The sequence below is a fragment of the Ambystoma mexicanum genome, chromosome 3q (assembly GCF_040938575.1).
Source record: "Ambystoma mexicanum isolate Mex_15411 chromosome 3q, UKY_AmexF1_1, whole genome shotgun sequence".
Taxonomy (NCBI): Eukaryota; Metazoa; Chordata; class Amphibia; order Caudata; family Ambystomatidae; genus Ambystoma; species Ambystoma mexicanum.
In genome coordinates, this window is record NC_090926.1 from 71,283,745 (window position 1) to 71,305,474 (window position 21,730).

The following is a 21,730-nucleotide window of genomic DNA, read 5'->3' on the forward strand; positions in this document are numbered from 1 at the left end:
TGGAAGGAAATGACATTCATTTCATGTACCACAGGACCACATTGTATTTGTTATGTGTTGAAATTTTAGGTGAGCTATCACAGGGGCTTGTTGATGTTGAAAATACCCCATATAAAATGTAATGTAGTTTTAATGATGATGATTTTTGTATTTGTGCATGTGTGTATATACAAAGCTGTCTTTCTGAAAGTATATTAAATACATAAATAAATAAATTAACTTTAGAGTGCACCTTCGCATTTACTGCATAAGGCTACTAAATGTGGCTAGTGCCCTAAAAAGGCCGTGCCACGAGACTTTCACTTGCGTCTTTGGCCATATTGTTGTTTGGCCTACTTCCTACCTTGCCAGGTCAGGAAATTCCTTAAAAGGATATGCACTTGCCTGTGAAAGCTGCGGCTTTCATGTGCTAGTGATACCTTTGTGTGAGGGTGGCCCAGGAAGGGGATGGGTCTGTCTAGTCCCACTCCACATCTGTGGTGCTAGAAATTCGAGGTGTGGGGTGAACTGAAACCAGTAGTTGGCCCCGATTGGACAACTACTGCCGGTTTGAATGGTGCAGATCCTTACGACTGGTGGGATTGGACGAGCTTCCAGCTCAGATTTTGTACAAGAAGAGGACCTCTGCAGCCATTTCTTCAGATCATTGTTGGAGCCAATCATCCCTTAAAGAAGCACAGCATGCTGAAGAACTGAAGACAACTCTTGGAGTGGTCGAGCATCCCTTCTTGTGTCCAGCACGGCGATGCCCTGTGTGACTAGCTGATCACTGAAAACTCTGATTGGTGCTTCAGCCCCTGAACTAGTGGGACCAACTAGTCTCTACGCATTCTCGAAATTCATGCACTTCGGAAGTGTCCCTGCAGTGCCCGGTGGGGCCTACCAGCTTTCTTGCAGGCTACCTCGCCAGAAGCATCACTGTTCTGCACTCTAGCTCGGAAATGTGGTTGTCACAAGCTGGTGCCACAAGGCATTCCAGCATCTAAGCATCAAGGCATCCTGTCCTAGAGCTGCTCCTGTGGCTGCGACTGGGAGGACATGTGTCGTCGCCTGTGTGCGGAGGCCGTCACTGGAACTCGACTGTGAAACATCCTGAAGAGGTCTGCATCAGTGTTTCTTGCATTTCTTCATTGCCAAAGGTTACATCTTGCATTTGCACCTGGCCGCATCACTCACCAGAGCCAACGGAGGAAGATGGAGTTCCCAGCGATCACCAGACGATCCACAATGACATATGGGAAAATCGGAGTTAGGGGTGTAAGTTAACACAGTGTATTTGTCCCCCATGTACTCCATAGGATGACACAGGGAGCAAGTCTCTTTGCCTCCTGCATTACACTCACCATTTGGCCGAACCTGGGTAGAGAAACCTGAACTATAAGAACACATTTACTTACCTCTTAACGGCCTGTGGTGTGGCCCTTGCTTCAATGGTACATGATTCTCAGTTCCTGCTGCGGATTCTCTAGGCCTGGTACTCAAAGTGAATCGTTGGAAGTGGGCCTCCCACTCACCATACGAGACTCTCAACTCTAGCTTTCCTTTCCCCGTATCCAAATATGCACTGTCTGGTGCGTGCCTCTCTCCCACTGGGCAGGTCTCTGGTATCTGGCTGTGCTTGGTGCTTCAGCGTGCTGTTAGGTGTAGGCCTGTATCCAAATATGCACTGTTGGGTGTGGGCCGCTCTCCCAATAGGCAGGACTCTAGTACTTGGCTGTGCTTAGCCTTTGACGTGCACTGTACTGGTAGGCATCTCTCGCACCATACAGGACTCTCAAATTCCAGGTGGAGCCTCCAACTTGGCTCAACGTATGCAGATCCCTACCACATTATGAAAGCCATCCCCCCTGGTATAGACCTGGAGCAACACCGCAGCCTAAGGTACGTATATTCACACACCACTAGCGTGGACATGGGCCGCAGGCACGGCCAAGCATCCATCCATGATAAAACACGCCTACGGCTAAGCACATCCGGTCTGCTGCACACATAGCTGCCCAGACTGAAACATCTGACATACCTCAATACCTCTGCCACTAGCATACAGCGACCACCACCTGAAAGGAATTTGGTATAGCTGGCCACACATAGACTCTCTCAACAATAGCAAACTATCTCTAACCCCACCCAGCACCCACCAATGTGTCTGTCCTCTCTTGGGCTGCTAAGTCACACCTTGCCAGCAACCAAATTCATAGAATGGCAACATGCACACACGCACCTACTAAACTAAACCCACTAGAACTTTCCAACCACACCGACTATGGTCACCAAGGACGCTCAACCGAGGAAATAAAGCGCAATGAGGCCAAACAAGTGGGGAAAGAGCGCTATATAAGTATACAATACAATACAATACAACAAGAATTGTTGAACTATCACCAACACAAGTGAATTGCAACGGACCTGCGGAGATTCTCTTCAGGGGAGAAACATTGTGTCTCCTCTGACCTTTGGGCACAATGCCCCATTAACTTGTGATCTGGTTCCATCATTTATTGGCCTTGTGACAATCCTACCCTGCAAGTGCTTGAGAAGGTGGTAAGTGCAGGGGGTTAGGGCATAGAGGGAGAAGAGTGGGAGTGGGGGGACAGGGAAGGGGGCAGCGAAGTGCTGGGGGGACCAAGAAGACAAGTGCAAGGGGGAAAAAAGGGGAAAAGGTAGGATGAGTGCAATGGGCAGGGTAGAAAAGTTGGGATCGTCCAGGAAAGGGAGCCTGAGGGTAGGTAAGTGCTGGCAAAGGATGCAGGGGGGACTAGTGGGGGATGGTCTGGCTCCTGTATGGCTCTGAAGGGCCGGTCCCCAGTCATAGCAGCAGAGCGAGAGTTAGCACGGGAGGGGGAGAGGGAAGGAAAAGGAGAAAAAAAGTCTTGAGAAGCTTCGGGAAATTTAGAAGATGCAATTAAGCCACAACCTAGAAATACCAGGGGCAGGCCAAAGTTTGGTGTTAGTGCTTGATAGAGCCAGCTCAAACAGGATGTGTTTTGGAGCAAAGAGGGGCAGGTAGTGGGGTGTGAATGGCGATCGGGGTGAGCACGGCCATGGGCAGCCATGGGAAGCCAATGGGTGGGTAAATAACCAAACAACACTGTCAAGGTGCAATAACATAGCATAACTAGGCATAGCAAAAAGCTTTACTCATTTCCTGTGGCGCAGTACTCTGGATGGCCAAGCAACTTCAGTGACTGGCAGCAACACGGGAGGAAATAAATGTTGGTGCTGTCACGGTTAGTCCATTATATTAGAATCTCTGGTGCCCTGATCGGCAGCTGAGACTATATATCAGCCTGTCAAATTAAGTGTTATGGGGCTAAAGGAAGGCAACTACAACAATTATGCAATTCTAGGTGACATACCTCAGGCCACTAACAGATGAGCATGAGAGTACACCATTTTGTTCTTACCATCATTCAATCTTGTAAGGATGCATTTTTTCAAATAGTGTGAATGTAATTCTAGGGACTGCATTTTTTGTTTTAAGTCAGAGTGAGGTTAAACTATTTGCCAAGGATCACATTCTTTGGTGAAACCAGAAATGCAGGGATTTTAACCACTCTGCAATTTAAGAGTTTGACCATATGCCTTCCAGTGTTTACTTGGTAAAAATATTTTAGTTTTGGATTTTGAGGCCTATAAAAATACGGTCTTTGGGTTTATAGATTTTACTCGCAAAATACACAAATTGCATAGCAAAGAAACCTAAGTGTAGAAAACTATGACTCCTTCACATAACCGGAACACCAAAAGGTAAGTAGTTTACATGTAGGTTCATTTTTCTTAGTTCATAAATAGAGAAAGCACTGGGACATCCATCCAGCCCAGCACATTAGGTCCAACTGACACCAGTAGAACCCAGCACTCCAAACAACCATCAACACTCCACAAAGAATGTCAATGACATCACCACACCAACACTCCACATAGAATGTCATTGACATCACCACACCATCATAACACACACATAGCCATAATCAGGCCCCAGCACAGATTATGACATATCTTCCTCCCTTCCACTGACACATCACAACAACCATAACACCACCAACCACAAAGATGAATGAACACCCCAATCAACACACAGAACTAAATAGCTCATACCAGCTCATAAACAACTCACAACTGAGCCTTTGTGCTACACCACAAATCTAGCCAGAATCTTAATTGAAAACACAAAAACTAAAACCCAAACCACAGGCCCTCCCACAAGCCTGAACCACCACCAAACCTCACATTAACACGCTACACCCAAAACTTACCTAGACAGCACCTAACTGCCCCTTAACCCAAACACAAACATCACCTCACTGCCTCTTATCATAACATGGACATCACCTAACTGCCCAAGAAAGAAACACCAGACGGCATCTCACTGCCCCTTAGACCCCTGGACAGCACCTCACTGCCATTAACCTCACCATACACAGCACATCACTGCCCCTTAAAACACCAGAACGCACCTCACTGCCCCTTAACCCTAGACAGCACCTAACTGCCATTGACCTCACCATAGATAGCACCTCATTGCCCCTTAGAATGACCAAACAGCACCTCACTGCCGCAAAATAGCACTTTAAACAACACCTATATGCAACGCCAAAAACCCAAACAGATAAGGCCATGGCACCAGAACCCCTGCGCCAATACCCACATGTCCATGAAACGCACAGCAAATAAATGCAAAGGGGGGCGTGGCTTGGCAGCCATGGAATAGGCCGCTCTGTTTGAGTGCTCCTGGATCCGGAAAATGATCCGTACGGGCGCACGCCTTACGACCGTCCAGTTCGACACGAAATGCTGCTGAAATAAATGGGAACAGAAGCTGAGCCTGATGTTTCACTCCGCGTGAAGATCGAATGTCTGGGAGGAAAGATCTGACACTTTGTAGCTCCGACGGCAGTGGAAAGGCTGGTGACAAAATGGCGTCGGTCATCAGACAAAGGAGCCCCTGGAAGCCAGCGCCGCAACAATCCCGACAAGCACAGCAGTAGTGAAGGGGCGCGCCTTTACAAGCATTAAAGACAACCGGTGTATTGGGTGCTGGAGGAAAGGGCTGGAGCGCTCGGATCGAGGCACATGTGAAGGAGGACTTGTAGTGACAAGTCCTTCCCAAACTTGGGAAGGACTTGTGCTATTGGAGGGGTGTCGGTTGCTGGTCACCTGTACTGGAAAAACGTTCTCACTACAACTACCAGAATTCTTTGAGACTAATCAGTAACACCTGCTAATGAAACTCAGCCTTCCTGATGATTATTTGAGATAATAAAGCGCTTGAAGGAGTACAACTACAGTCAAAGGAACTGCAGCTGAAGGGATCTAACCCTGTTAACACTGAGCAACTTGTTCATTTTGGGATTTAACCCAGATATATATATTTTCTGCAACAGGTTTAATTGACCAGGACCTGGAGTGTGCGCCTCGCCTTCCTTCATTTTAGATCTGAGAACTGCGCTAGAAACCAAGATAGATGCAGTGGGGATAGAGGTCAACCTGCTGAGACAAGATGTGAGAGTGCTTGCGGAGAGAACGAGTGGCCTAGAGAGCACGGTGAAGACGAACACTGATACCAGCACACACAATGCCAAGGAAGTCCACATACTGAAGCAGCAGGTGGCCAACCTGGAGAATCGAGCGGAGGAGACCGAAGGCAGAGCGAGACGCAACAACATACGCGTGGTTGGTCTGCCGGAGGGGCAAGAAGGTCAAGACCCCACCGAATATGTGGAAAATATGATTATACAAGAGATAGGAGCTAGCAAGCTCTCCCAAGGGTTCACAATTGAATGTGCACACAGGGCCCTCACGAGGAAACCGCAGCCCGGAGCCCCTCCCAGAGCAATAATAGCAAAGATCCTGAACTACAGGGACAGGGAGAAGATCTTGGAATTCTTCTGGAAAAGGGGGGGACGATAACAAGGGCGTCTGTGACCATCACGGCATACCTGACTACACTTTGCTGGTACAGAGACAGTGCTATAGTTATGTGGCGATCAAGAGGAGGTTGCGCACAGCTGGGTTCAAATATATGCTCCTGTATCCCGCAAAGCTCAAGATTTTACACAAAGGAAAAGTGCACTTTTTTGACACCCCGGAGGACGCGGCGACATGGTTGGACGCATGCGGCTGTCCGGATCGAGACAAGGAACAAGGCCGAGAGGAACACGATAAGTGATTAAACAGCCATGCATGATAAGGGATGGGAGGGGAGTGGCAGAGACAGTAGAACAGATAACAATGGCGCGGCTAGAAGAAATAGTAACTAGAAACTGTAACATGTGACATTTAAACACGCTGGACTGGAATATAGACAGTGAAACGTAATATGAGCGGCGCGCTTAGCTTGACCAAAAAAGGAGTAACAGGATAGAGACACCCTACCCCTGGGAGTTAGCCCCCGAGATTTAAATTGGTAGGATCGCCACTAGGGCGATATCTCCCTGCTAAGCCGCGAGTACGGCAATAGCCGAAAAGGGCTAGATGCGGGGGTGCCTAAGATCCAGGGATGGAGCAGGGCAACAGTTGGGGAAGGGTAAAGGGGATAGGGAGTTGAAGGGTAAGTTGGAGTGGGGAGGGTGGAAGTTGGGGAAATGTTGGGGAGCGTGATGGGGTTGGGAAGGGAGGAGGGTGGGGTGGGAACGGTTGGGGGAAGTTTAAGTTGGGGTACGAGCCTACACCGTGAAAAGACAAGATATGGACTGCACTTGTGGAGGGAAGAGCGGGAACCTAATATGTTATGGGAGACCTTAAAGTAGTTACCTGGAATGTCAGGGGGCTCAATAGCTATTTAAAAAGAAATAAGATTATGATGTACCTGCGCAGGCAGAAAGTAGACATAGCTTTGCTGCAAGAGACTCACCTAACGCAGGAAAATCTGGCGGTGGTCTGAAAGAAGTGGAAGGGGACAGTCGTGGGCGCATCATATTCAGCTTATGCCAGAGGAGTGACTACCTGGGTCGCACCACATGTCCCGTTTCAGTTGCTGCACTCTACGGTTGAGCCAGATGGGAGGATGGTAATAATAAAGGGGTTAGTGGAAAATAAGGAAATATGTATCATAAATACATATGCCCCGAACCAGTATACAGTGGCATACTTTAGAACTTTATATGGTAGACTTAGTGTGAGCCTCGGGGGGGCGGTGATTTGGGGAGGAGACTTTAATTGTGTATTGAACCCGAAAACAGACAGATCTGATACTAAAATAGATAGAGCCACCCCAGCTGCCTGGACGTTGTTGTCTCTGTTAGCGGATCTCGGGATAGAGGATGCATGGAGGTCACACCATCCACAGGACAGACAATATTCGCACTATTCATCCCCTCAGAACCTACATACTAGACTGGACTATGTGTTTGTCACACATGAACTAATGACAGAAATAACGCAGGCAGAATACAAAGCGAGGGTCCTCTCAGACCACTCGCCATTGATACTAGTATGGCAATACCGACCCCCGAGAGCGATGATACCGACATGGCGCCTCCGAGCAGAAGCATTGAAAGATAATATTTTTAGGGAGGACATGAGAGAGGAAATAATAAGCTATTTCGAGATCAATACTGGTAGAGACAGCGGATACGCTCTGGGAAGCTTTTAAAGTAGTAGTGAGAGGGATAGCCATAGCTAAGTCCAAGGGGCTACAAGGAGGGATTTTGGCTGGCCTACAAGAAGCGGAAATGGAGCTAAAAACAGCACTGAAAAGGGGAGGTAACACTAAGGCAGATAATGAAGAAATACTAAGACTGCAACAGAAATGTGCAGGATACTGGCAAAGGTTGTGCAACCTCAATTATAGAAAATACATAGAGAGGCAGCATGCAGGGGGGGACAAACCAGGGAGAGTCCTGGCATGGTTATACAAAAGCGAGACACCCAGACCCAGAATCAGAATGATAGCGAAAGATGCTGGGTGGATGCTCAAGAGGGAGTTAATCAGGAATTCGCTGATTATTACCGTATCCTGTACAGAGATGCGGAGGACAGCGACAGTAAGGAAATAAGGGAAACACTGGGGGATATTGGATTGCCGCAAATCAGTCCAGAAGAGCGAGAGGAGCTAAATGCATCAATCACTCTAGAGGAATTGGAAGAAGTAGTGAGGCAACTGCCCACCAGTAAGACCCCAGGGTCTGACGGGCTCCCCAGCAAATTTGATAAGATTTTCAAAAATGAGGTACTCCCCCCACTCCTAGAGATGCTAAATGAGGCATACGAAGTTGGAAGACTACCAGAGTCCCTAAGAGAGGCGTTTATTATACTACTTCCCAAGACCAATAAGCCGGGTTGTGAGTGCGGCTCCTACAGACCCCTGTCAATGTTGAACCAGGACAGTAAAATATTGATGGCGGTCCTGGCAAACAGGATGAGGAGAGTCAATAATAAATTAATACACCCCGACCAGAAAGGCTATGTCCCAAATAGGAACATATCCAATAATCTTAGGCGACTCCACCAAGTCATTGAACATGCAAACGGGGATGCGGACGAGATGGCAATAGTCTCGTTGGATGCAATAAAGGCCTTTGACTCGTTCAAATGGCCATGGCTGATTGCGGCACTGACCAATTATGGAATAGGACAGGGTATCTCAGGTGGGCCAAACTATTGTATAGCGAGCCGATGGCCAGGGTTAAAAGAGGAGTGGTGATATCAGGGAGGTGGCAGCTTGGCAGGGGCACCAGGCAGGGATGCCCGTGGTCTCCCATGCTGTACATCTTGGCCTTGGAGCCCCAGGCGATATACCTGAGGCAGCAATATGACATAATGGACATCACCATAAAGGGGGAACCGCATTTAATTTCCTTATACGCTGATGATATGTTGTTGTATTTACGCTACCCTGAGGAAAATCTCCAGTATGTCCTGGAAGTGATGGAGCGGTTTGCAAGGCTTTCAGGCATAGCCGTGAACCCCAAAAAATCTTGTGTATTTCCACTGGGCAGTTATAAAGGGATCCAGTTAGACCAGCTACACATCCTGCAGATACCATGGGAGGTCAGCACGTTCAGATATTTGGGAATAGATATATCATACGGTGGAAGCAGAACACCAACATAATAACGAGAAAGCTATTAAGAATATTGAAAACAGTATGAAGTTCTGGATGAAGCTCCCCTTGCCGATGATGGGACGAGGGGCAATGCTTAAAATGGTGGTCCTGCCAAGACTGTTACACTATTTTGGGAACATCCCATACTTGATACCTAGGCGATTCTTTGTCAGAATAAACAGCATATGCAGGGAATTCCTTTGGCATGGGACAATGAACAGAGTAGCCCTCTGGAAGCTACAAAACTCACACAAAAAAGGGGGCATAAAATTACCTAACTACTGTTACGTTCTGCCCTGCGTCCCGCTACCCGGTGACGCAGGGCATTCCTAATAAAAGCCCCGCCCCAGCGCTCGGGAGGCAGTTCCGGGGAAGACCATCCATGCGTGTGTGTGTGCATCATTGCTGCTCCCACTGGAGTTGCGCCACAGGCCGTGCGGCCTAGTCCAGCAACGCCAGCCCCCGCGCGCGAATGCCGAGGGCTGGAACATAACAATGGTGACGAGGTGGAGTGAATACTAACACGCGCTCGGCGTTTACAGCGCATAGATGGCCCGCAGCCATGGCGGCGAAATTTTTGGACACCCGGTGGGGGGGGGGAAATCGCACACGTGACCCCCCACCCCCAAAAAAAAAAAAAAATAATAATAATTTTTCTTGCCTCTCCTTCCAATTCCCCCTCTACTTGCCGGCTGGGCATTGTGGAGCCATCTGGCATCTGGCCTCCCACACTAGAGGGCAGCAACACGAACTGGCATCAAAACCACGTGGGAGCACCAGTTCCTGAACTTTCCGTCACAGTGCTTGGAAACCGCAGCACTTCCAGGGAAGGCCCAACTTCACGGCGCTGGTGGTCACCCTAAGAGCTCACGCCAACACCGACCAGGTACACGTCAACATGGCGGCCGGTATGTCCACCCCTGGCCCACCACGCCATCCAGAATTGCGGCAAACCTGTCGTTGACGTCCCCACAGCCTCACACACAAGGAGGTTCATCGACACTGGTCCAGCCTTTTGACCCCTTTACCGACCCATCATCGAGTGGACCCAGATGGCAGCTGTGGATCCAGAAATTCGAGATGGCGATGGAGTGCAGGAAGATGAAGGCGCACCTATTGCTCAGTGTGGGTGATGAGGTACTGCGCATTTTCAACTCCTTGAATGTTGACGATGGCCAAGATGCATACCAAAGTGCAAAAGATGCCCTCACGGCTCATTTTCTCCCTCAACTGAACCCGGACTATGAGACTTTTATTTTCTGCACAACTATACAGGCAGCGGACGAAACCCTGGATGCCTACCACTCAGTTGAGAAAATTGGCCATGTCCTGCGAGTTCACAAATGTTGAGAGGGAGATCAGGAGGCAAATTATTAACGGCATACACTCAGAAAAACTAAAACGCCTGATACTCAGCGAGAGAGGTATTCCCCTGCAACGGATCCTTGAACTTGGACGACAAAGGGAACTAGCTCACACCAGAGCGGCCAACATGGAGGCCACGCTACACAGATTTCAACCTGCTCTCAACACAGCCATGGTGGCCCAGATCACCAACAAAAAATCCTCGAGGGATGATTTCAGTGGTGGCTTTGGCCAGAACAGGTGGCAACCGCGCATTCCTGGGCCCACAAAGTGCAGCTGGTGTTGTGGCCCACGACATGACCGCCGCAACTGTCCCGCACAAGGCACCACATGTGGCGCCTGCAGCAGGAAGGGTCATTATGCAAAGCTATGCAGATCAGCGGGCACCTCCACGCAGCCCCCACAGAACCTTCCGGAGAAGAACACGACCAAGAAAAAGAAGCAAGCCAGTGCAAGGAGGGTCGCAGTGGCCAACTCTTCCACGGAGGAAGAAGGGGATGATGTCTCGGCAGGGCAGCAGGATCCCGGTAAGGATAACGATAGGAAAGGGAGGAAGGTATACCTGGTGTCTGCATTAAGCCAAGGTCAAGAAACACAAAGAAAATCTGTCCGAAGGCGCAAGTGCATGGTCATCGTCCAAAACCAGCGCATTCTCATGACCATTGACACAGGCGCCTCGGTGAATGTTATGCCCACAAGCATATTCCAGACTCTAAACCCTCAACCAGACCTGAAAAGCACAGACACGCTGTTGTATGCATATGGCAGCCGGAAGCCCCTACCAGTCATTGGCAGGTTCCGCACTACGCTGGAACACGGCGAAAACAGACTATGGTCGAAAGTCTATGTCGTGAAAGCAGGAATTGAAAGCCTCCTGAGTGGGGATGCAGCAGAAGATCTGGGAGTGGTCAAATTCATCTGCCATGTCGATGAAGCCGAGGAGGTGGAGAAAATGTTGAGTCAATACCCCAAGTTGCAAGATGGAATAGGCTGCTTGAAGGGCAAAACCATCAGACTGCACATGGACGAAACAGTACAGCCGAAAGCCGTAAGGCATCAGAGGACAACTTTGCACATGAGAGAACAAGTGGAGCAGGCACTCAAGGCACTGGAAGAAGCCGGCATCATAGAGGCGGTCACAGGGCCCACACCATGGGTCTCTCCAATGGTTGTAACGCGAAAGCCTAAACAGACCGGAAAAGTCCGGATTTGTATTGACATGCGTCTCCCTAACACTGCCATCAAAAGAGAATGCCACATCACCCCAACGATCGACGAAATCGTGGCGGACCTCACAGAGTCTTGTGTATTCTCGAAAGTTGATTTGAAGGCGGGGTATCACCAACTCAAACTCCACAGAGACTCTTGTTACATCACAACATTCTCAACGCATTTGGGGTTGAGGAGATACAAACGCCTGAGTTTCGGGATATCGTCCGCTGCTGAGGTATTCCAGCAAACCATCCAAGAGGTCATCAGGGGCATCCCTGGTGTCCTCAACGTGAGTGACAACATTCTGATTCACGCCCCCGACAAGAAAGAGCATATCAAGAGGCTTCATACCCTATTGGGCAGACTACAAGAAGCTGGGCTGACCATACACAGGGAGAAGTGTGAGTTCCTCAGATCGGAAATCACTTTCTTTGGTTACAAGTTTGGCAGCACGGGCATCTCCCCTGATCCCCAGAAGGTCGCAGACATTCAGGCTGCAAGCCCACCGATGACCCCGACAGAGATACGCAGTTTCCTAGGTATGGCTACATACTGCGGGAGGTTTATCCGAAACCTGGCCACCCTATCTGAGCCACTACGGGAACTGACGAAAGCAAACATCAAGTGGGACTGGGGGCAGAAGTGCCAAGACTCGTTCGAAAGCATCAAGGAATCCCTGTCCGTCGACACCAAAATGGCGTATTACAATACCGAGCTGCCCACAGAACTGTTTGTGGATGCAAGCCCCGTTGGGCTCGGAGCCATCCTAATGCAGGTGACGAAGGAAGGGGAGAAAAGGCAGATAGCTTACGCCTCGAGAGCCCTCACGGAAACTGAACAGAGGTACTCCCACATTGAGAAAGAGGCCATCGCCGTGCTGTGGGGGGCACTTTCATCTCTACTTATATGGGCGGCAGTTCACGGCAATCACTGACCACAAACCCTTATTACCCATCTTCATGGGAACGTCGTCACACCCTCCGGCACGAATCACCAAATGGCTACTACATCTTCAGCAATACGACTTTGATCTCATCTACCAACCAGGCAGTGGAAACCCCGCAGATTTTCTCTCGAGGCATCCGCGAGCGGCAACCCAACAAGAAATCCAAGTGGCCGAAGAGACTGAGGAACATATATGCCAAGTGGTACGCGCAATGAGACCAAAGGCTGTAAGCATCGAGGACATCGAGTCAGAAACTCACAAGGATCCTTGTTGCAACTTAGTGAAAGATGCCATTATCTCAGGGGACTGGAAAACCTTCATGAGACACACACACAACAGAACAGCGGAAGCGAAAGGGTTTCTGTCCGGCATGTTCACCGTCCGGCAAGATTTGTCGATCACAGAAGGTGGATTGATACTAAGAGGAAACCGCATCGTAATCCCTCTCAGAATACAAGACAGGATAGTGGCCCTAGCGCATGAAGGACACCAAGGACTGGCAAGGACAAAAGCCCGCGTAAGGCACAGGGTATGGTTTCCCCAGATCGAGGAACGGGTCGAGACACTCATCAGCACGTGCCTAGCCTGTCAGATAACGGGGGCCCCGCCAGAACCGGAACCAATTCTATCGGCGGAACGCGGCCGCTCTTGTGGGAGGCTATCAGCATTGACTTCTACAAGCTACGAGAAGGCCTCCACCTTTTGGTGGCCGTTGATGACCACTCCCGATATCCGGAAGTTGAAATAGTCAAATCCACAGCAGCGGAAGTGGTCATTCCGGCCATAGAGAAAATGTTCGCAACTCACGGACTACCTACCTCCATCAAAAGTGATAATGGGCCACCGTTTACAGGGGAGGAATTCAAAAACTATCTGCAGGACCTTAATATAAAGTATCATCACATCATGCCGAGATGGCCTCAGGCCAACGGGGATGCAGAACGGTTCATGAGAACCATTAGCAAAGTGCTAAGGGTATCCAAGGCGAACGCCAGCCCATGGAAAGTTGACCTCTACCGTTTCCTCTGGAACTATCGGGTAACCCCCCACAGCACAACTGGCATACCGCCGGCGGACCTCATGTTTGGCACCGTCATCAGATCCTCGATTCCGCACCATCCAAGTAGGACCCCGGACGAGGTCAACGAAGGACGCACGGAAATGAGGGGAAGGAGTGCCAACGCCCACATGAGTGACAAGAGGAGAGCGAGGCCGTCCAATCATCAAGTGGGGGGCCAAGTCGTCATGCTACGCAACCCCACCAAGGCAAAACTCGACACCAGATACGAGGAACTGCCATGGACCGTCAGTGACCGGCACGGAACCATGGTGACTGTTACACAAGTATGCCGTCAAGTGACGAGGAACTCGTCGTGGTTCAAGGCGGTGACTTGCAACCTGTGGACGGACAGTGAGTGCCACCGGGAAGACGAGGACGCTCAGCCCAGTGAAGAAGAGCCTGGGTCCATCCCGGAGGAGACAGGAGCGATGGATGGAAATTGGGAACCACTGGATGCACCCGCCCTCGAGGACCCGAACAGTGAAGGTGAGCCAGATCATGAGCCGGGGGGGTGTAGGCCCCGAGAAGGGCGATAGGTCTGAGATCTGCCACGAGACCCCCAGCCAAGTTAAATGACTATGTGTGGTAGTTTGATGCACCCGGACCACAAACATTAATGGCAGGGTAGCTATTGGTTAAAGACGTGAACAGATGTGGAACTTACAGTTGATGTCAGTTAGTGTTATGTTTGTTTGTTTTATAATAAAGGAGGAATGCTACGTTCCGCCCTGAGTCCCGCTACGCGGTGACGCAGGGCGTTCCTAATGAAAGCCCCGCCCCCGCGCTCGGGAGGCAGTTCCGGGGCAGACCATCCACGCGTGTGTGTGTGCATCATTGCTGCTCCCGCTGGAGCTGCGCCACAGGCCGTGCGGCCTAGTCCAGCAACGCCAGCCCCCGTGCGCGCATGCCGAGGGCTGGAACATAACAACTACGAGATTTATTATATAGCAAGTCAACTTCAATATGTAGCCAAATGGCTCTCTGAGGAGCGGACCTCGGAATCTAGGCTGTTTCGCTTGAATTGTGCCCCATTCTTCCTAAAAGAAATGATGTGGTTGCCCAGATCTGATATGGAAGGACGCCCAAGGATGATGACACTTGGGTGGGAGATATGGCAGAGAGCCTGTCAGATAAGGGAGAATCCGTCCCCGTGTTCCCCGCAGGTTCCATTAGTCGCTCTGGCGGGAAAAGACAAGCAACTAAGGGTAATGATTAGGAAGCACTGGGAACCTGTGGGGATAGCAACAATGGGTGACATGTGGCAAGAGGGGAGTATAAGGGACTTTGAGGGGCCGGTGGCGGAAACGGAGTTGCATATGGGGCAGTATATCACATACCATAGGGTGGTGCCGCGAATTAAAGAGACATGGTCCAAAGTAGTACTAGCAGATGAACCAGACGCCACTATAGACATAATATATGACATAGCAGAGGGGGGACATGAAATATCTAGAATATATGAGCTAATGATGACCAAAGCGGGGAAGGAAGTGGTACAGCTTAGACAGGACTGGGAAGAGGAAGTGGGTGCCCCAATGAGTGACGGGATGTGGGAGCGTGTACAAGGATACCACAAGAAAGTGTCAAGAAACGCTAGATTACAACAGATACAATTATACATAACTCATAGGGCGTATATGACACCCCAAAAGGTAGCCAAATTTAAAAATGCAGGACGAAAGTCATGCCCCAAATGTGTCGAAGAAAACGCTGAAATGGTACACATGTTCTGGTCATGCCCAACAATAGAGAGATACTGGGGAGAAATAGCACATAGGATGGAGGGAAAAGGGATCAGAATGGTGGTAGACACAGCGTGGGCTTGCCTGTTGGGAGGGTTTCCTAGACCAAGTAAACTCAAGCATGTGAGAAAATTGAAAGACCTGGCGTATGTATTAGCAAAGAGAAGAAACGCTATGGGGTGGAAGGCATGCCATAGACCGAGGATAGAAGTATGGTGGAAAGATCTCCAGAAATGGGCAGAGGCGGAGACTGCAGTATGGCAGGAAGCAAGCAATGTTGGGGGGGATGAAGAGGCTGGAACCTTGATAGCTTGCAAACAACTAATAGCCAAATTATTTGGGCTCACGCATGATGAGGCAAGTGACTGGGATCAAACAGGAAACATTGAAACGGAATCCCTACTGCAAGACGGAGAAACAGAACATGAGGGGGAGTAGACTCTTATGGGTGAAACAGTGGATATGGTTATGTGATGTGTATTCAAATATTGTTTTATGCACTGTAAGTTTGGTGTGTGTTGGTTGTTTAAATAAAATCAATAAAAATTGTTAAAAATAAATAAATGCAAAGCCAATGCAGATAACATGGCGCTAAAAATGACCACCCCCCGAGACAGCACCTCAATGTTCTAAAACGCACCATAGACATCCCATCACTGCCCTTACTACAACTTAAACAGCACCTCAAGGCACCAACATACTCTCTACACAGCACTACACTGTACCAAAATTACTCTTTAGACAGCACCTCACTGCCCCTTCCTGAAACAACACACAGCACCTCACTGCCCTTCCTAAAACAACTAGACAGAACCTCACTACCCTTCCTAAATGCACCAACAGACAGCACCCAACTGCCCTTAAAACACCAAACAGCACATCACTGCCCCTACAAACATTAGACAGCACCTCACTGCCCCTCCTGAAACAACACACAGCACCTCACTGCCCTTCCTAAAACAACTAGACAGAACCTCACTACCCTTCCTAAATGCACCAACAGACAGCACCCAACTGCCCTTAAAACACCAAACGGCACATCACTGCCCTTAACTACACTAGAAAGCACTTGCTGCCCCTTATACCTTATGCAGATCACTGCCCTTACTACACCATAGACAGCACCTCGGTGACCCTTAGAATGACCAGACAGCATCTCACTGCCCCTTAACCCCCTAGACAGCACCTAACTGCCATTAACCTGACCATAGACAGCACCTCACTGCCCCTTAAAATGACCAGACAGCACTAAAATTACTCTTTAGACAACACCTCATTGCCCCTCCTAAAACAACACAGCACCTAACGACCCTTCCTAAATGCACCAACAGACATCCCATCAATGCCCTAACTACAACATAGACAGCCCTCACTGCAATTAAAAATTACCGAACAACACCTAACTGCTCCTCAAAACCACCCCGCCAGGCAGCACACCACACTCCCACTTAATATCACTGGACAGCACCCCGCTGTCTATCCACAAATCACTGGCAGAACCCCACAAATATGACCAGGGGACATGCCCCTACGAACAAACATAAAACACCACAGGACAACACATAAACGCTGCAAAACCAAACCAGAGAACGTCCATGGCGCCAAAATCCCTGCGCCAACCCCACATGTCCATGACACGCACAGCGAATAAATGCAAAGCAACTGCAAAATGACATGGCGATAAGTCCCTGCGCCATCCCCACACCCACATGTCCACAGAATGCAAGGAACTGAAAAATGACCCGGCGATAAGTCCCTGCGCCATCCCCACACCCACATGTCCACAGAATGCAAGGAACTGAATAATGACATGGTGATAAGTCCCTGCGCCATCCCCACACCCACATGTCCACAGAATGCAAGGAACTGAAAAATTACATGGCGCTGAGTCCCTGCGCCATCACATGTCCACAGAATGCAAGGGAGTAAACCACAAAGGCGGTCAAACCTACAGAAACGTCCAATTCGCCCCCCCCTGCAAAAGAAATAACATGTACATTGCATATTAACACACCGCACCCCCGAGTCCTCAATAACCTTACTAAGCGTCCAAAAACAACAGGCCACCACATTAAGACAACAGTCTGCAAAATATCATCACAGGGCTTACACAACTAACAATCACCCATGACCCAGACCCATGCATATACTAAACCCAGAGGCCACAACATAAACACAAACGGCATTTACAACAAAACTGGCCTCCCCCAACGCCTACCTCTGATTAGACCACCAGCTCCTTGTATGCCTTCATCCGCTAGAGACCCCACAAATCCAGATCCAACTCTCTCAGATTTAGGTAAGACACATAGCACTTAATGCAGCATTTGAGTCGAAGATTCCAACCCTTGGAACGCTTCAATCTCTTGATTGCTGTCGGAAACACCATAAACCTTTCTCCATTGCTTTCCATACACATCAGCTGTACTCCGCTCCACTCTTCATTATTCCGACCTTTGTTACGCTGGGAGCCTCTTCCCTTGCCAGCAGCACCTGCTACGAACTCCTTTACAACAACAAGAGTTACAAGCTTCCCAGTAAGCAACTGAAAAGCTTGTGGGCCTCTGTTCTGTGTGCCCACATCACGGTCTGACTGAACGCTTCCCTGGGTAACAGCGTTGCGTTCCAAAACAACGTTGCCTTTCAGGATCACGTTGCGTTCCAAATGAACGCCGCCGCATGTCACCACGTTGCGTTCTAGCTGATGATGCTGGAACTCCAGGCCTCTTCTAACCGACGTCGGCCCTCCACCAGCCAACGTCAACAGGATGGACAGCAACATCCAAGAAGCAAGAGCTCCTGCATGCTCACCTTCACAAGCCTCTCCCATGTCGCTGCTCCACTTTTGCTGCGCGGCCCTGCACCACACGCCACCCGGCCTGCCCAGATCTTTGAACAAACAGGCCCGCTCCATGCCAGAGCCCTCCCAGCCCTACGCACCAACCGTGAGCAGGACCAGATACACACCAGGACTGCAGCTGGCACCTCACCAGCCGTCGCCCCCACAGGGCCGCTCTTCCCATAATGTGCGCTCGAACCCAGACACACAGCACCACCTTGAAGTATGGATTGTGCCTCCTCTAAACTTCCACAAGGCCCTCCTTGTTGGGCTGCACCGCTGCTCCTGCAAATGCCCGACCTGGAGGGTAATAGCGGCCGCACCTCCGCTTCTCCTGCACGCGACCGGGATGCAGGACAAAAGGGCCGCAACCTCTGGCCTCTCCAACCTGGTCCTCCTGCCACCGCTTCTTGCACACCAGGCCTCCTGCCACCGCTGCTTCAACACCAGGCTCAGACTAGCTAATCGCCAATAGCCAACGCCAAGCAGCACACCGATGGACTTCTCAGACCTCTCTGGCCAACTGGCATCCAGCCTTCCAGGATCCCCGTCCTGGACCCTGCACTGGACCTGCGCTGCACCGCCCGGCTAGCAGCTTATTCGTCCAAGATGGATTCTCCCTGGAAGGCAGTGCTTCTCACCAGCTGCCCCTTCCCAGCAGCACCGGAACCATCCTCGTCGCCAGTGTAGAAAACTATGACTCCTTCACAAAACCGGAACACCAGAAGGTAAGTAGCTTACATGTAGGTTTATTTCTCTTAGTTCATAAGTAGAGAAAGCACTGAGACACCCATCCAGCCCCGCACATTAGGTCCAACTGACACCAGTAGAACCCAGCAATCCAAACAACCATCAACACTCCACAAAGAATGTCAATGACATCACCACACCATCAAAACACACACATAGCCATAATCAGGCTCCAGCACAGATTATGACACTAAGCCAAATGAATATCATCCTAAATGGAAAACTAAGTCTCAAAATGCAAAATGCTAAAAGTCTTCTATTTAACAGCTCTGTATACGTAATCAAATATAAAATAAGTGTCGCAGTGAGGCTCGGCACCAGCAGCATTCCGCCATTACCAGCGGACCCCTGACGAGGTAAGGAGTATCCTGACCCTCACCTCCCAAGAAGGCAACTTTAATTTTAAATTAAATAAATGGCGCTTAAAAGCACCATCCATTGCACACTCGGCACGTGGTTTGCCTCCCCGGGGCTGGCCGCTTCCTGATTTCCCTTATGCCCACCTCCCTACCCGCCCACTGCACCCAGATTGGTCCACACACCCCATATCAAGAATATTCCGGGGCAGCCCTCTGCCCGGCAAAGGACCACGAGGCAAAGGGCGGGCTCGGCTCCTACACTGGCGGCTCCAATATGTGTCTGCAGGTGAAGCCAGTAAAGCCAGCAGTCAACGTCAAAAGACACCAACAAAAACCGTGAGTGTGGCATGGGTGGGGAGTAGAGCAATCACTCTACTCCAGAAAACCACTGCCACTCCATCTTACCTCCCAATAACATAAAGTGCCAGAATATTAGCATGTCCACACTTAGATAGAATTGTAAATGTTGGCATGTCCACGCTCGGATAGAATGGGAACATTAGCCTGCGTTGCATCTAGATAGGTTTTGATTGAAGGATAGCATGCCCGCGCCTAGATGAAACTTGAATGTTAGCACGTGCCACACTTAGAACTGTGAACACCAGCCTGCGCCGCTCATGGATAGGATTGTGAATGTTAGCATGCCCACACCTAGATAGGACTCTGAACATTGGCCTGTGCCGCTTCTATACAGGACTGTGAAAGGCCAACAAGTGCGGTGCACACTTAGAGAAAACTGTGAATGTTAGCATGCTAAAGGTCAGGTAACCCACTCACCAATATAACCTCAAACTCTGTATACTTACCTAACTCAAAAACTCACACAACCATCTCTCGCACCACAAGCCGCACGCACTTCACAACACTGCAACAACACATAAGCCGCACCAACAGCACACGCGGACTGACAACGATCCAATACCTGCACCAAAGCTCAGTATCTGGTGTATACCGAGCTGAAGCTGCCAACAGAACACCACTCCTCTCACTATCCTACTCCCTCTTCACCTTACTAACCCATCCCACCTTATCATTTACAGATCCGCCAGAGCGCCTGGGGAGCAATTCCGTTGGTGACGGTGCGCAGTACAAATACCTTTAACATTTAACAAACTCAATTAGGTATGGAGATTATTTGATTCCAACTTTCACCTCATTGTTGTGCGACATGAAAGCCAGGCTCGGGCTGACCTATAGGGTAATGCCCGAATCAAAAACGCTAAATGCTTGTGTAGGCCAGTTTTTTGGGTCAATGTGAGCCACTTTTTTGGCCAATGTGGACCAGTTTGATGAGTTACTTCACTATGCGGCTAATGGTTTTGACCATTGTTGCTGAATACATATTCTGTAATTGCACAATGTACATTACATTTAATCAAAAAACTCCCCTTTGGGTACGATTCAGTCTGTCACAAAAAGAACGTTGCCTTTTGCAACTGTGGGCCATTTTTTCATAGGTGCAAGAGGCAATATGCCCCAGTCCGACCATGATGAAAGCACGCATTTGTGATGCTTTGCATGTCATGCTAGTAGACCTGGCTATCCACACATCTTTAAAACGGAGATTTGGTGTGTTACTGCCCTTAACTGTCACTGGTTTGCTAGCTAACGGTGCTATGGGAGGTCTCTAACTAAACAAATGCGGTGATGGTTGAAAGGTTTAGAATTGCTATGCGAAGTCTTTCAGTTAGAAATGGCCCGTCCGTAAGAAAGGCTCTGTTGCTGTTGACAAAAGACAAATGTTAGCAAGGCCATTAAGCTGCTGTGTGTGCCTTAGCCTGGCCGTGATAAAAGGACATGCGTGATCACCTGAGCAGACGGGTTTCTTTGTTTGCGTGGGTTTCGGGAAAATCAAATGCACTAGCGGTACTGCGTACCGACGAGTTGTATTCCACTTCCACCTCTGCCCTTACGTGACTCACCTTTTCAGAATCCCGCCGTGACATCGTCCAGACTGGCTGCTTCCCTGCTTTGTCTGGTTTATTAGGTCAGACCCTGTCGCCTAAACTAACGGAAATGATTTATTGGGACTGTAAGCCACTGCGCATGCCCAGTGAAATAGACAGGAGTCCACGAGACATGCCTGGACATTATGTGCCGTGCATATTCATAGGAACGTCCCGCAATGGAAAATACTTCAATGTTTATCCTTCTCTGAAAGTAATGACGTTTAGCTGAGGTGGCACGTCCTCGTAGCTAGCCTCCCTCAGAGCCATGAGTGACCCTTCTTTGACCCAGCTCAAAATACTCCTGAAAGCTTGGTACACAGCGATCATAAGTTCCAAGTTGTGGATAGATTGTGAGCGTTTGCGACAGCTGTTAGAACATATGTAAGCCTTCACACCTTAAAAATAAAATTCTGCCACAATTGTGGCTTCATTGTAAGCCATTTTAAAACAAAATACCTTAAT

General features: G+C 49.4%; 1 protein-coding gene across 1 annotated transcript in view; it reads right to left on the reverse strand.

Moving 5' to 3' along the window:
- LOC138582148 (E3 ubiquitin-protein ligase TRIM39-like) overlaps window positions 1-21,356 on the reverse strand; it is a 252,937-nt gene extending 231,581 nt beyond the window's left edge. The window contains exon 1 of the mRNA XM_069653177.1: window positions 21,242-21,356. Coding sequence (XP_069509278.1) covers window positions 21,242-21,265 — 24 coding nt within the window. The 5' untranslated portion in view covers window positions 21,266-21,356. The remainder of the gene's footprint in view (window positions 1-21,241) is intronic.
- Window positions 21,357-21,730: the final 374 nt, after the last annotated feature.